The sequence below is a fragment of the Pseudophryne corroboree genome, chromosome 3, assembly GCF_028390025.1.
Source record: "Pseudophryne corroboree isolate aPseCor3 chromosome 3, aPseCor3.hap2, whole genome shotgun sequence".
NCBI lineage: Eukaryota > Metazoa > Chordata > Amphibia > Anura > Myobatrachidae > Pseudophryne > Pseudophryne corroboree.
This window is the reverse complement of record NC_086446.1, coordinates 402,476,718-402,492,551: the sequence shown is the minus strand read 5'-3', so window position 1 is coordinate 402,492,551 and position 15,834 is coordinate 402,476,718. Positions and strand designations below refer to the sequence as shown.

Below are 15,834 nucleotides of genomic sequence, written 5' to 3'. Positions count from 1 at the left end.
TGGGAGCTTTGGTATAATCCCCATGGTCCTTACGGAGTCCCAGCATCCACTTAGGACGTCAGAGAAAATAAGATTTTACTCACCAGTAAATCTATTTCTCGTAGTCCGTAGTGGATGCTGGGCGCCCATCCCAAGTGCGGATTGTCTGCAATACTTGTTTATAGTTATTGCCTAACTAAAGGGTTATTGTTGAGCCATCTGTTGAGAGGCTCAGTTATATTTCATACTGTTAACTGGGTATAGCATCACGAGTTATACGGTGTGATTGGTGTGGCTGGTATGAGTCTTACCCGGGATTCAAAATCCTTCCTTATTGTGTCAGCTCTTCCGGGCACAGTATCCTTACTGAGGTCTGGAGGAGGGTCTTAGTGGGAGGAGCCAGTGCACACCAGGTAGTCCTAAAGCTTTCTTTAGTTGTGCCCAGTCTCCTGCGGAGCCGCTAATCCCCATGGTCCTTACGGAGTCCCAGCATCCACTACGGACTACGAGAAATAAATTTACCGGTGAGTAAAATCTTATTTTTTGGTGTTGTTTTCTTCGCAAAGTGACGGAGAACACTAATTAGTGCACAGTGTCCCCTCACATGGCTCGCCACGCTTCGGGCAAGGTGCCTCAATCCGCTACTGCTGCGCTCAGCACAGGTTACCGGTCCCAATTGTTGTCCACGTGGATCATAAAGTATGAAAAAGTTATAAGAAAATAAAATGTGAAAAACTCATGTCGTCCTAGTGACCATGTCGGCCTAATGCCTGTCGACCTAATGACCGTATCCCCTCCGAAATAGAAGCCTTATTTACCGAAATGCACTTGCTGGCTATCACTTTTCCATCATTTAAAAAGTTATAAAAAAACAACTATTTGACACCACTGAATGGTTTCCAGTACTTTGCTTACGGCAAGTGACAGCCAGGTTCCAATGTACAGACAGTCAATAGGTCGACACCACATGGTCAACATGCATTAGGTAGACAGTGCTTAACCCATTGTGGCCGAGGTGGGTAGTTGTCTACCCATTTTTCGAGATTCTGAAGAGGTAAAATATCATCGACAACCCCAAATTTATATCTGAGGCCTTTTGTAGATATATTATTCCCCTCCCCCAAATAATAATAATAATAAAAAAAATAAAAACAAACAGGGTATTTTCTATTGCCAAGCAAGAACATTTACATACAGTATGTTAATTTTATAATTAGAATTTTTTTTACATAATTGACCTTATACTCAATGGGCACAATTCAATTCTGATTGAGTTGAATAGCACTGGGAATTAGCTGCCAGGCCATTCAATACAGCACTCCCTGTGACACCCAACGACGGGATTTCTTCTCACACCCCTGGAGGGGTGCGAGCAGAAATCAGACAGAAGTGCAGGCGTGATGCTGAATTCGTCCCTTAGTATGGTGGAAACCGCATCATGCCGGGCACTTAACTCAGAGAATGCCGGTTCTCCCGACAAAACATCCTGTTTAGTCCGGGGGAACGGGCATTCTCCGACTTACATTGGGCTGTATTGAATAGCACCGGGAGCTAATTCCCAGCGCTATTCAACGCTCTCAGAATTGAATCGTGCCCAATGGGGGCAATTTAAACATAACTGCATTATAGTGAATACTTTTTAAAAGGTCGTCTATTAAATAAATTGCAGATGTCACATTATATGACAAAGCTATATTTTATGCAAATGTAAAAAAAAAAAAATCTTCACACATTCTACGACCTTCGCTAGAGGGAAAGCAGTGACTAAGAATGATGGTGATCTCATTCAGCATAGCAGTACTCTACAGTCACCTGGAGTATGTGTAGGAGACTTGGGTAGGAAAATGCCTTGTGGTGGAGTAGAACGCAAAGTAAATTAACAAGCCATATATTCATGCAAATGGAAACCCGCATAGGAAAAGCTGTAGAGTTAACAATGTGGTTTTTTAGAGATGTGTTTTCTAACACAAACTGGGTGGTTGCTAAAGGGATTTTTCTTCCAGTGAAAAACACATTCATCTTTATGTATAGTCTGAAGAACATCTTTGTATTCAGGAATTGGCCAGCACAGTGTTGCCAAGAAAAATCCAACTCTGTGACAAAAATCTCTTTCAGGAGAGAGCCCATGAAGTAATTCCTCAGGATGGCTTTGGAAACATACACTTGCTAGCCAAAGAAATAAAAACGGAGGAGCACCAGTCAAATCAGTGATCATGCTGAGCTAGTGATAGAAACATTTAAGACGACTTAAATCAGGATTAGTGGTACGTCTCTTAACCACCAGTGAGGCCTGTAAAAGACTGGTATTCAGTTTTCTTCAATACCTGTCAAGTGGCATTTCGCTGCCATGGAAACCAGTGGGGAAACTGCAGAATCATGCATTGATATTAACTGTGACAAGGCTTCAGTATTACTACCTTACAATAATTTGGATTTAGCACCATAACATATATAGAATTTAATACGTTTTTGAACAGTGATCCCTCTTAAAAGGTAGGTGGAACCCATTACTGATCAGCAGTCATTTACATAGTGACCGTTAAACACTGGTATTTAAATGTTGCACCATTTAAATGTATAAGTGCAAGTTATGCCAAAACATGTAAAAAAATAAAATAAAAATAAGTTGGAGGACTGCCAGTGCTCAATGAAAATACAAATCTAATTTTAGAATGATTCCACAGGGATCTGTATCAATATAACTCAGCTGCTGCTAATCAGTGACAATCTGTGTACTTTAACTGTTGTAAGAGATACAAAACTTTTAATGAAACATAAGAGAAGCAGTAATACTGACATCTATTTCATGTAAAAATAAATAACCATTCATTTCTGTGTCCATACTCATGTTTTGCAGTTTGCGGTGGGTAATAGGCCTAAAGTAGGTTTTACAAACTATACAGAAAACATGATTACTGGAATATTTAAGATCAAATAATTTCTTTTGATCCTTTTATTGTCTTTTTGATAGAAACTAAAACAAAACAACTTTTTGACTCAAAAACAGTGTTCCTTCTCTATATTCACTAAAACATACAAGGTAAATGGACCAGAAGACTGGCGCAGGAATCCCGACAGCTGTCAGAATCCCAAATATACGTATGCCGGGGAAAGTTAGGGTTAGACTGTGAGAAGTTAGGGTTAGTTGCTGACATCTGTCGGGATTTTGGCAGTCGGGATGCCAGTGTCTGTATTCAGACCGCCAGCATCCAGTATCCAAACCATATTGACAATGCTTCTGGGAGAATATCCTTTGCACAGATGAGTCAAAATTGGAGCTTTTTGGCAAGTTACATCAGCTCTATGTTCATAGATGAAAAATGTATGCTTTCAATTGGTAATGTTTTGGGGCTGCTTAGCTGCATCTAGCATAGGGTGCCTTGAATTTGTGCAGGACACAATGAAATCTCAAGACCATCAAGGCAATCTGGAGTGAAATATACCAGAATGACCAATTGACCAGTGTCAGAAAGCTCTGTTTTAGCCACAGCTCATGGATCCTTCAATAGCAGTAGCGCACATGGGGGGGAGGGGGGGGGGGGAAGGGGGCTGTTCTGGTTACCCAGAACTCCCCCCCCCCCACCACCAGCTCCCTGATCAGCTGAAATCTTTTGTTTATTTTTTCAAAATGCAAGGCACACTTAACCAGCATGGCTACCACAGCATTCTGCAGCGCCATGCCATACCATCTGGTTTGCGCTTACTGGGAACATCATTTGTTTTTCAACAAGACAATGCCCCCAAACACACCTCCAAGCTATGTATGGGCTACTTGACCAAGAAGGAAAGTGATGGAGTGCTGCGTCAGATGACCTGGCCGCCACAATCACCCGACCTAAACCCAATTGAGATGGTTTGGGATGAGTTGAACCGCAGAGTGAAGGAAAAGCAGCCAACAAAAGCTCAGCACCTCTGGGAACTCCTTCAAGACTGTTGGAAAACCATTCCAGGAGTCTACCTCATGAGGCTGATTGAGAGAATGCCAAGAGTGTGCAAAGTTGTCATCAAAGCAAATGGGGGCTACTTTGACGAATCTAAAACATAACAGATATTTTGATTTTACACTTTTTTGTTTACTACATAATTCCATGTGTGTTCTTTCATAGTTTTGATGTCTTCAGTATTAATCTACAATGTAGAAGATAATTAAAATAAATAAAAACCATTGAATGAGAAGGTGTGTCCAAACTTTTGACTGGATATCTATCTATCTATATATATATATCTATATATATATATATATATCTATATATATATATATCTATATCTATATATATCTATATATATATATATATATATATATATATATATAGATATCTATCTATCTATCTATATCTATCTATATCTATCTATATCTATCTATATCTATATCTATATATATCTATATATATATACATACATATACACAAACATATACATACACACACGTGTGCATGTGTATAGAACCATCCCCAACTCCCCAGTGAGGCCCGCGTTTGCCCCTGAACAACCACACAGCTTACAGAACCCAAAATGGATAAGAACAAATATTGGACTATTATGAAGTGGCCTTTCATAAGCCCTTATCTGAATTCTAACGAATTGGAAAGAGATGAACAAATACAAAGTCTGATTTCTATTAAATATGGAACAAACAATGATTGATGCCAATTCAATTACTGTTGTCCACTCCAAGATATTTAAGAGCAAACTTTGAGTTATTTTTTTCAAAAAGGGTACCAACAAAAATTGTCTAATAAATCTATAAAATACACACACACACACATATACATATATATATATATATAACAAATTCCAAAGGTCGGCACTCACGTCTGTCCCGCATGTGTAGCTTGCCAAGGTGCTGCGTCGACAGAAAGCATGTAGGTACACCCAAAGACGGCACTCACTGGTCTCACAAAGAAATACTGGACAACGTCCTCTTATCAAAGAGTAAAGCGATGGCTGGCAGGCACCGCTATTGGTGCGTGTCATAGCTGATAGCCCGGGAGTTGTTGACGAGTTGCTAGGGCAACCGGGCGCGCTTTGTTCACGTATTAAGACTTCCGGAAAGGGATGTGACACACTGATTAGACGGCTGGGATTTGAGATTGGCGCGCTCGTTTGGCTTCATGGAGGGGTATTTAAGGTATGTCTATGTCACTTGTTAATTGTTATGTGTATCCTGATGACGGGTTGAAATAAACCCGAAACGTTGATAAGAGGACATTGTCCAGTATTTCTTTGTGAGACCAGTGAGTGCCGTCTTTGGGTGTACATATATATATATATATATATATATACATACATATACACATACATACACACACACACACACACACACATATATATGCATGCTTTTAAAATACAGGCTTACGTGTTGTTCACTTGAAGACGTGCATTGATTACACACTTTAAAATGTTCACCTTCAATACACAAATGAAATCTCTTTACATACATTTTTTTTCTATCCCTATAGAGGTCTCTGAAAGGCCCAGAATTTCCTGCCTTTCCTATTTCCTCTGTCAGACTTCCTTCCCCAAAAAACAACTCTATTAATCTAAGCATGTACTAAAAGCAGGAAGTTTCACTTTGAGACATAAATGTGAATTATAGTTCATTGAGATCTGTATTAGTAGGTCCTGCTTTCAACATAAATGAAAGGAAATATACAGTAGTAAAAATGTATATTAACTCAAGCATAGTTACATTTATATCAATGAAAGCTATATATAGCATACCTTTGCATTCGGTAACTTGTTATTTCCAGTGGTAATTTTCATTTTAACACTAATCAATGATTTGGACTTTGAATTCTATATTAGTCTATTAATTTGCTTGGAATTTAATTTATCTTAATGATTAAACGTACAACTTTCATATTATGCTCTTGTTATTCTGCACTTATACTATGAAGGGAATTAAATTAACCGCAATAATTTACTGATTGCTAATTGAACTCCCAGGGCTATCCAATTAGTCTCTAATGCAGCCATCCGGAAGCTTTATTCAAAGAATTTTGGGGGGCGACCCCAGCAGGCTGAGCCAAGCCTGGCACCCGAATACTTTTGTCCACATAGTGTGTATATGTATATATAAATATATGTATATATGGGTGTTTAAAAAGTATTTCATAAAGAAACCCTACAGCTCCAACAGGTAAGTTTTTGTCTATAAGCATACTCCATTTAGGGGCAGTTTTAGAGATGTCTGTGACATCATAGACGCTTATTGTAGCAATCTGCTTTTAACTTGGTGTGGTTGTATCAATATTATCATATTGACAGACCACAAGCAGCTGCTGTACAGCTATCAAGTTATATCCCTTACCCATCGCAATAGCGGGTCACACCCGGGACTTCTGCACGGCTCCTTCCTGGGTGCCACCCGCTTGAGACCCCTTTCAGATTGGCGGCACCAACCCTGCATATTGCCGGGTTGGTGACGTCAGAGGTGACGTGTGTTGAGGTGGTGGCCGGAGATCAGATCATCTCCAAGCACCGCCTCTCCCTATAGTGTGAACAGGTCCCATCAACCCGCAAACCAATTCATACTGAACTTCAAACCGGGAATAACCCTGCTTTATGGTAACATACCCCTTTTACACTGCACCTCGACTTGGGTTGACCTGGCAATATGCTGGGTAATTTTGGCTATGTGAAAGTGGTATAAATGTGAGAGAACGACAACTGCAGTTTGTTATAGTAAGTGGACTGATTTGTAGAGAGAAAGTCACCTTTAACCTTCAGTCGATCCTTTAAATCATATATATATATATATATATATATATATATATATATATATATATATATATATATACACACAATAACAGCCAATAATAATTAGCGTGTGTGTGTGTGTGTGCATTTCAGCTATGAACTGATGACTGCTGTTTAAAGATAGAAGAGAATTCAGGTTTTTTTTTGGGGTGGTTTGTTTTAAAAGATGGGTCACCAGATGTTGCTCTTGAATTGCCCAGAAAGCACATATAAAAACGGATTATAGTCAAAAGGTAAAGAAAACAAGATATGTTAAAGTGCTTTACTTTATCCCATATTAAAATTTAAAACGGCATGATTTCTTTACGTAATTTATACTAAAACGAAGGTAAAGTAAATATAGCAATCTAATACCCTTTTACACCAAATTCCTGATCTGTCCCAGGATTTGGAACACCGTTCCAATCCGAGTCGGAGCAGAGATTTACCCTGATTACACTGCGGTGCTGAGCCGGGATATTCCTGGGTCGGCACCGTTCACACTGCACACGGATGCAGTGTCTTTAAGGTCGGCGCTTGGAGATGACAATCTCCAAGCACCGGAAAATCCGTAGATCATGACACCCGGACGCTTGTGCATTACTCTCAGAGCAAGCTCAGCACCTTGGAAGCTGCTGCTGCTGGGCTGCCACCAGCCTCCGTCTGTGCAGTGAATGGACGATGCACTCATGAGCGCAGCGTCCATTCACCTTCACCACAGCACCGAATCTGCGTGTCCTCTCCCGCTGCAGTTGGGAAGCATGGTCTCTCCTATTGCTGTAAACGGGTCCCGGGTTATCGGTTTACACTGCCCCTAAACACGGGTTCTACCAGTGTTCAACTCTGGTTGAAACCCGGGTAGGATTGCCAGGTAAATCGACCCGGTTTATTGGTGCAGTTTACCGGGTTGACCAGGCAAGGTGTAAAAGAGGTATACATGTCACTATTGTTAGGGTAATAATTGTGGGCACATGTGCTCAGTTTATCTCACATACACATATTTTAACCATTTGTTTTGCTTGCAAAATAAAACCCGCTATTAAAATTTAAATAAGGCTCAACATCTTTTGTATGAGAAGAAAAATAAAACAGAACAAAACAGTGCTAAAGAACAGAGACACGCATATCAAAATTTTAAACAAAAATACCATAAAATATGCATATGCAATGAAAACGTTACCCATCAATTTCAGGGATTAAGTCACCATCAGCCAATTGGAAGAGGTTATGTAGAGCTGCTGACTAATCATGTATTTGCACATTATTTTACATATTATCTGCATTTCTATGCTGTGCATCTGTTCACAATTCTGCCAATACTGTACCGTACCTATGTTAGAACACTACAGATCATCCCATTTCCAGCTCCGCAGTTGCAGGTTGTGGTGTTCGGAAAATATAAAAAAAATGCACATATGTAAGTGTGCCCAATCTCTGGGATTTACAGAGACAATTTGTCGCTACACAAACTGGCAATCTTCACACCTTCGGAGTTTACTGAACCAGAAAATAGTTTACGGGCAGCAGAAAATAAGAATTTACTTACCGATAATTCTATTTCTCGTAGTCCGTAGTGGATGCTGGGAACTCCGTAAGGACCATGGGGAATAGCGGCTCCGCAGGAGACTGGGCACAAAAGTAAAGCTTTAGGACTACCTGGTGTGCACTGGCTCCTCCCCCTATGACCCTCCTCCAAGCCTCAGTTAGGCTACTGTGCCCGGACGAGCGTACACAATAAGGAAGGATTTTGAATCCCGGGTAAGACTCATACCAGCCACACCAATCACACCGTATAACCTGTGATCTGAACCCAGTTAACAGCATGACAACAGAGAGGAGCCTCTGGAAAGATGGCTCACAACAATAATAACCCGATTTTTGTAACAATAACTATGTACAAGTATTGCAGACAATCCGCACTTGGGATGGGCGCCCAGCATCCACTACGGAGTACGAGAAATAGAATTATCTGTAAGTAAATTCTTATTTTCTCTGACGTCCTAGTGGATGCTGGGAACTCCGTAAGGACCATGGGGATTATACCAAAGCTCCCAAACGGGCGGGAGAGTGCGGATGACTCTGCAGCACCGAATGAGAGAACTCCAGGTCCTCCTCAGCCAGGGTATCAAATTTGTAGAATTTAGCAAACGTGTTTGCCCCTGACCAAGTAGCTGCTCGGCAAAGTTGTAACGCCGAGACCCCTCGGGCAGCCGCCCAAGATGAGCCCACCTTCCTTGTGGAATGGGCTTTTACAGATTTTGGCTGTGGCAGGCCTGCCACAGAATGTGCAAGCTGAATTGTACTACAAATCCAACGAGCAATAGTCTGCTTAGAAGCAGGAGCACCCAGCTTGTTGGGTGCATACAGGATAAACAGCGAGTCAGATTTCCTGACTCCAGCCGTCCTGGAAACATATTTTCAGGGCCCTGACTACGTCCAGCAACTTGGAGTCCTCCAAGTCCCTAGTAGCCGCAGGTACCACAATAGGCTGGTTCAGGTGAAACGCTGAAACCACCTTAGGGAGAAATTGAGGACGAGTCCTCAATTCTGCCCTGTCCGTATGAAAAATTAGGTAAGGGCTTTTATAGGATAAAGCCGCCAATTCTGAGACACGCCTGGCTGAAGCCAGGGCCAACAGCATTACCACTTTCCATGTGAGATATTTTAAGTCCACAGTGGTGAGTGGATCAAACCAATGTGATTTTAGGAACCCCAAAACTACATTGAGATCCCAAGGTGCCACTGGAGGCACAAAAGGAGGCTGTATATGCAGTACCCCCTTGACAAACGTCTGAACTTCAGGAACTGAAGCCAGTTCTTTCTGGAAGAAAATCGACAGGGCCGAAATTTGAACCTTAATGGACCCTAATTTTATGCCCATAGACAGTCCTGTTTGCAGGAAATGCAGGAACCGACCCAGTTAAAATTCCTCTGTAGGGGCCTTCCTGGCCTCGCACCACGCAACCTATTTACGCCAAATACGGTGATAATGTTGTGCGGTTACATCCTTCCTGGCTTTGATCAGGGTAGGGATGACTTCATCCGGAATGCCTTTTTCCTTCAGGATCCGGCGTTCAACCGCCATGCCGTCAAACGCAGCCGCGGTAAGTCTTGGAACAGACAGGGTCCCTGCTGGAGCAGATCCCTTCTTAGAGGTAGAGGCCACGGGTCCTCTGTGAGCATCTCTTGAAGTTCCGGGTACCAAGTCCTTCTTGGCCAATCCGGAGCCACGAGTATAGTCCTTACTCCTCTCCTTCTTATGATTCTCAGTACCTTGGGTATGAGAGGCAGAGGAGGGAACACGTACACTGACTGGTACACCCACGGTGTTACCAGAGCGTCCACAGCTATTGCCTGAGGGTCCCTTGACCTGGCGCAATACCTGTCTAGTTTTTTGTTGAGGCGGGACGCCATCATGTCCACCTTTGGTTTTTCCCAACGGTTCACAATCATGTGGAAGACTTCTGGGTGAAGTCCCCACTCTCCCGGGTGGAGGTCGTGACTGCTGAGGAAGTCTGCTTCCCAGTTGTCAACTCACGGAATGAACACTGCTGACAGTGCTATCACATGATTTTCCGCCCAGCGAAGAATCCTTGCAGCTTCTGCCATTGCCCTCCTGCTTCTTGTGCCGCCCTGTCTGTTTACGTGGGCGACTGCCGTGATGTTGTCTGACTGGATCAGCACCGGCTGACCTTGAAGCAGAGGTCTTGCTAGGCTTAGAGCATTGTAGATGGCCCTTAGCTCCAGGATATTTATGTGAAGTGATTTCTCCAGGCTTGACCACAAGCCCTGGAAATGTCTTCCCTGTGTGACTGCTCCCAAGCCTCTCAGGCTGGCATCCGTGGTCACCCGGACCCAGTCCTGAATGCCGAATCTGCGGCCCTCTAGAAGATGAGTACTCTGCAACCACCACAGGAGAGACACCCTTGTCCTTGGTGACAAGATTATCCGCTGATGCATCTGAAGATGCGACCCGGACCATTTGTCTAGCAGATCCCACTGGAAGGTTCTTGCGTGGAATCTGCCGAATGGGATTGCTTCGTAAGAAGCCACCATCTTTCCCAGGACCCTTGTGCATTGATGCACTGAGACTTGGCCTGGTTTTAGGAGATTTCTGACTAGCTCGGATAACTCCCTGGCTTTCTCCTCCGGGAGAAACACCTTTTTCTGGACTGTGTCCAGGATCATCCCTAGGAATAGAAGGCGTGTCGTCGGGATCAGCTGCGATTTTGGAATATTGAGAATCCAACCGTGCTGCCGCAGCACTATCTGAGATAGTGCTACCCCGACTTCCAACTGTTCCCTGGATCTTGCCCTTATCCAAGTAAGGGATAACTAAAACTCCCTTCTTTCGAAGGAGTATCATCATTTCGGCCATTACCTTGGTAAAGACCCGGGGTGCCGTGGACAATCCAAACGGCAGCGTCTGAAACTGATAGTGACAGTTCTGTACCAAAAACCTGAGGTACCCTTGGTGAGAAGGGTAAATTGGGACATGTAGGTAAGCATCTTTGATGTCCAGAGAGACCATATAGTCCCCTTCTTCCAGGTTTGCAATCACTGCTCTGAGTGACTCCATCTTGAATTTGAACCTTTGTATGTAAGTGTTCAAGGATTTTAGATTTAAAATTGGTCTCACCGAGCCGTCCGGCTTCGGTACCACAAATAGTGTGGAATAGTACCCCTTTCCATGTTGCAGGAGGGGTACCTTGATTATCACCTGCTGGGAATACAGCTTGTGAATGGCTTGCAATACTGCCTCCCTGTCTGAGGGAGACGTCGGTAAAGCAGACTTTAGGAAACGGCGAGGGGGAGACGTCTCGAATTCCAATTTGTACCCCTGAGATACCACCTGAAGGATCCAGGGGTCCACTTGCGAGTGGGCCCACTGCGCACTGAACTTCTTGAGACGGGCCCCCAACGTGCCTGAGTCCGCTTGTAAAGCCCCAGCGTCATGCTGAGGACTTTGCGGAGGCGGGAGAGGGCTTTTGTTCCTGGGAACTGGCTGTTTGCTGCAGCCTTTTTCCTCTCCCTCTGCCACGGGGCAGAAATGAGGCGCCTTTTGCCCGCTTGCCCTTATGGGGCCGAAAGGACTGCGCCTGATAATACGGCGTCTTCTTAGGTTGAGAAGCTACCTGGGGTAAAAATGTGGATTTTCCAGCAGTTGCCGTGGCTACCAGGTCTGATAGACCTACCCCAAATAACTCCTCCCCCTTATAAGGCAATACTTCCATGTGCCTTTTAGAATCCGCATCACCTGACCACTGCAGCGTCCATAAACCTCTTCTTGCAGAAATGGACAGCGCGCTAACTCTTGATGCCAGTCGGCAAATATCCCTCTGTGCATCACGCATATATAAAAATGCATCTTTCAAATGCTCTATAGTCAGTAATATACTGTCCCTATCCAGGGTATCAATATTTTCAGTCAGGGAATCCGACCACGCCACGCCCGCACTGCACATCCAGGCTGAGGCGATTGCTGGTCGCAGTATAACACCCGTGTGAGTGTATATACATTTTAGGATATTCTCCTGCTTTCTATCGGCAGGTTCCTTTAGGGCGGCCGTATCAGGAGAGGGTAGTGCTACCTGTTTAGACAAGCGTGTGAGCGCTTTATCCACCCTAGGGGGTGTTTCCCAACGTGCCCTATCCTCTGGCGGGAAAGGGTATGATGCCAATAACCTTTTAGGAATTATCAGTTTTTTATCGGGGGAAACCCACGCCTCATCACACACTTCATTTAATTCCTCGGATACAGGAAAAACTACAGGCAGTTTTTTCTCACCAAACATAATACCCTTTTTAGTGGTACTTGTATTATCAGAGATATGCAATACATTTTTCATTGCTTCAATCATGTAACGTGTGGCCCTACTGGAAGTCACGTTTGTCTCCTCATCATCGACACTGGAGTCAGTATCCGTGTCTGTGTCTGCCATTTGAGGTAACGGGCGTTTTAAAGCCCCTGATGGCGTTTGAGACCCCTGGACAGGCACAAGCTGAGTAGCCAGCTGTCTCATGTCGTCAACTGTCTTTCGTAAAGAACTGACACTGTCACGAAATTCCTTCCATAAGCTCAGCCACTCAGGTGTCGACTCCCTAGGGGGTGACAACTCTATAATAGGCAATTGCTCCGCCTCCATCTCATTTTCCTCCTCAAACATGTCGACACAATCGTACCGACACACCGCACACACACAGGGAATGCTCTGATAGAGGACAGGACCCCACTAGCCCTTTGGGGAGACAGAGGGAGAGTATGCCAGCACACACCAGAGCGCTATATATAGACAGGAATACCACTATAAAACGTGCTTTTCCCTTTATAGCTGCTGTTATTATTAGAACTGCGCCAAATTAGTGCCCCCCTCTCTTTTTTACCCTTTTCTGTAGTGCAGGACTGCAGGGGAGAGTCAGGGAGACGTCCTTCCAGCCGAGCTGTGATGGAAAATGGCGCCCGTGTGCTGAGGAGATAGGCTCCGCCCCCTTCTCGGCGGCCTTTTCTCCCGCTTTTTGGTGAGTTCTGGCAGGGGTTAAAATACATCCATATAGCCCTGGGGGTTATATGTGGTGTATTTTCGCCAGCCAAGGTGTTTACATTGCTGCTCAGGGCGCCCCCCCCTAGCGCCCTGCACCCTCAGTGACCGAAGTGTGAAGTGTGCCTGAGTAACAATGGCGCACAGCTGCAGTGCTGTGCACTACCTTGTTGAAGACTGATGTCTTCTGCCGCCGATTTTTCCGGACCTCTTCTTGCTTCTGGCTCTGTAAGGGGGCCGGCGGCGCGGCTCTGGGACCGGACTCCGAGGCTGGGCCTGTGTTCGGTCCCTCTGGAGCTAATGGTGTCCAGTAGCCTAAGAAGCCCAAGCTGGCTGCAAGCAGGCAGGTTCGCTTCTTCTCCCCTTAGTCCCTCGATGCAGTGAGCCTGTTGCCAGCAGGTCTCACTGAAAATAAAAAACCTAAAACTAAACTTTCACTAAGAAGCTCAAGAGAGCCCCTAGTGTGCACCCTTCTCGGCCGGGCACAAAAACCTAACTGAGGCTTGGAGGAGGGTCATAGGGGGAGGAGCCAGTGCACACCAGGTAGTCCTAAAGTTTACTTTTGTGCCCAGTCTCCTGCGGAGCCACTATTCCCCATGGTCCTTACGGAGTTCCCAGCATCCACTAGGACGTCAGAGAAAGATAGAGCAGTGGATAGCAGTGAAAGAAGTGTCCTCCTACATCGTTGCTGCAGTCATGTTAAACAGCCCTTCTAGTCGCACCTAGTTGTAAGCGTGTTACTAACCCCGGCATCTTTTTGTGCATTTTTTCCCACAAAAATGCATCTTATTCGCATGGATATACCTATATTCTGTGTGCAACTGCTGCTCTGTCTGCACAGGAAATGCTACGTTACAGTCTTTTGCTGGAAGACACTGTAACATAGCACTTCGTATGTAGATACCGCGTAGGAGCATACAGAATATAGGCACGCCACATATAATTTTCATCAGCAGAGTCCGCTTGTGTGACTTGTTCACATAGCAATGCGAATAAGATGCATTTTCTGCAAATAGACACCCAACGTTAGCATAGTTGCATGGGAACTGCCGGTTCAGTCGCACCTGGCATCTCCTGGTGCACGGCGCATTGAGGCAAGTTGTATGAGGACACATCTGTACATTACAGTATGGAGATTGCAAGATTTTTAGCTGAAAATGATACACAATAGCAATTACCTTTCTTCACTTTCTTTTGTAACTTTATTGTGTCAGAGGACTTCTTCTTTATCTCAGCCCGGGCCTTCTTGTACTCTGAAAGCAGATATAGAACAGTAAGAAGACAGGAATAAGATAGTTCATAATGTACAAAACACAATACCAATCTTTTTTTTAAATCCTTCTATGTTTATATATATCATTTTTTTTTTTCTTCGAAAGAGGTTATACAGTACATATCTGCTACCAGTTTCTTAGAATAGTCTATGTTTGGACTTAATTGTTTTAATACTGTACCTGCTTAACATTAGATAATTTTGTGACTGCTGAAGAGTACTGATGTGGACTTTTTTTTGAGGTTGGCCATTCTATGGCCTGGTTAAACTGAACTCGTGTTAATATATGGCAAATTAACAGCCACATGTATTATGCGCATCAGCATTAAATAGAGAGATCACACATGAGCAGCACAAACGGGGCATTAGGTCTTTGAAATGTTCTGCTGTATACAATCTCACCTTGGCAGTCAGGTGTGTGCCCTCTATTTAATAGTATACAAAACAGAAAGCCTTTTGCTATTGGTGCTAACATTATTAGTGATGCGTCATCCTGAAAGTGTTTGGCATTGTGGAGTTCTGGGAGGTGGTGTTCTTGTGGTTTTGCCTCACCTAGCAAGAGGATCAGGTGGTGTTCCTGTCACTAAGTGTGTTGGAGTTTCTTTTAAACAGGCAATTAATGTTAAAATGTGCATCTTGTCTTTTGGACATAATTGCTACACCCTAAACATAGATATAAGACAATGCCTTTACATACTGTACAGAGATAAATGTAACTGCAGGCATCGGCGGGTTCCGTGCGAGTCTGCCCGATGTTTTAAAGCAGCAATCTTTACAAAAATAAAACCAGTTCGGAACCTATGCCTGCAGGCTATTACATTGGGTGGTATTTAGGTTGCTGGCTGTTGGGATCCCGGCACACAGTATACCGCAGCACCGTGCCCGCAAGGGGCTCATTTGCGCTCGCCCCGCTGTCGGTATGCCGGCGGTCGGGATTCCGGCGCTGGTATGCTTGCCGCCGGCATAACATACTACACCCATTACATTTACCCCCATGGTCTGCAATTAATTACAATGCACAGTGCTTGGGGAAAAAAAGAGGAGGTGGGGACCTGGACCTAAGATGCGTCAGCCTGGACATTTTATCAACCAGTCAAAAAGTTTTTCCATTAATTTATGGTCATTACCATTTATATAGCGCACACATATTCCGAAACGCTTTACAGAGAATATTTGGCCATTCACATCAGTCCCTGCCCCAGTGGAGCTGACAATCTATATTCCCTACCCCATGTACACGCACACACATTCACACTCGGGTTAACTTTGTTTGGAGCCATTTAACCTACCAGTATATTTTTGGAT

The 15,834-nt window shown here is 44.0% G+C and overlaps 1 protein-coding gene across 4 annotated transcripts in view; it reads right to left on the bottom strand.

Annotated features, from left to right (window-relative positions):
- LOC135055730 (protein MTSS 1-like) overlaps positions 1-15,834 on the bottom strand; it is a 303,282-nt gene that overhangs the window by 82,747 nt on the left and 204,701 nt on the right. For all 4 annotated transcript variants that reach the window (XM_063960121.1, XM_063960119.1, XM_063960120.1 and 1 more), the window contains one exon: positions 14,435-14,509. In XM_063960121.1, the coding sequence (XP_063816191.1) occupies positions 14,435-14,509 (75 nt within the window). The remainder of the gene's footprint in view (positions 1-14,434; positions 14,510-15,834) is intronic.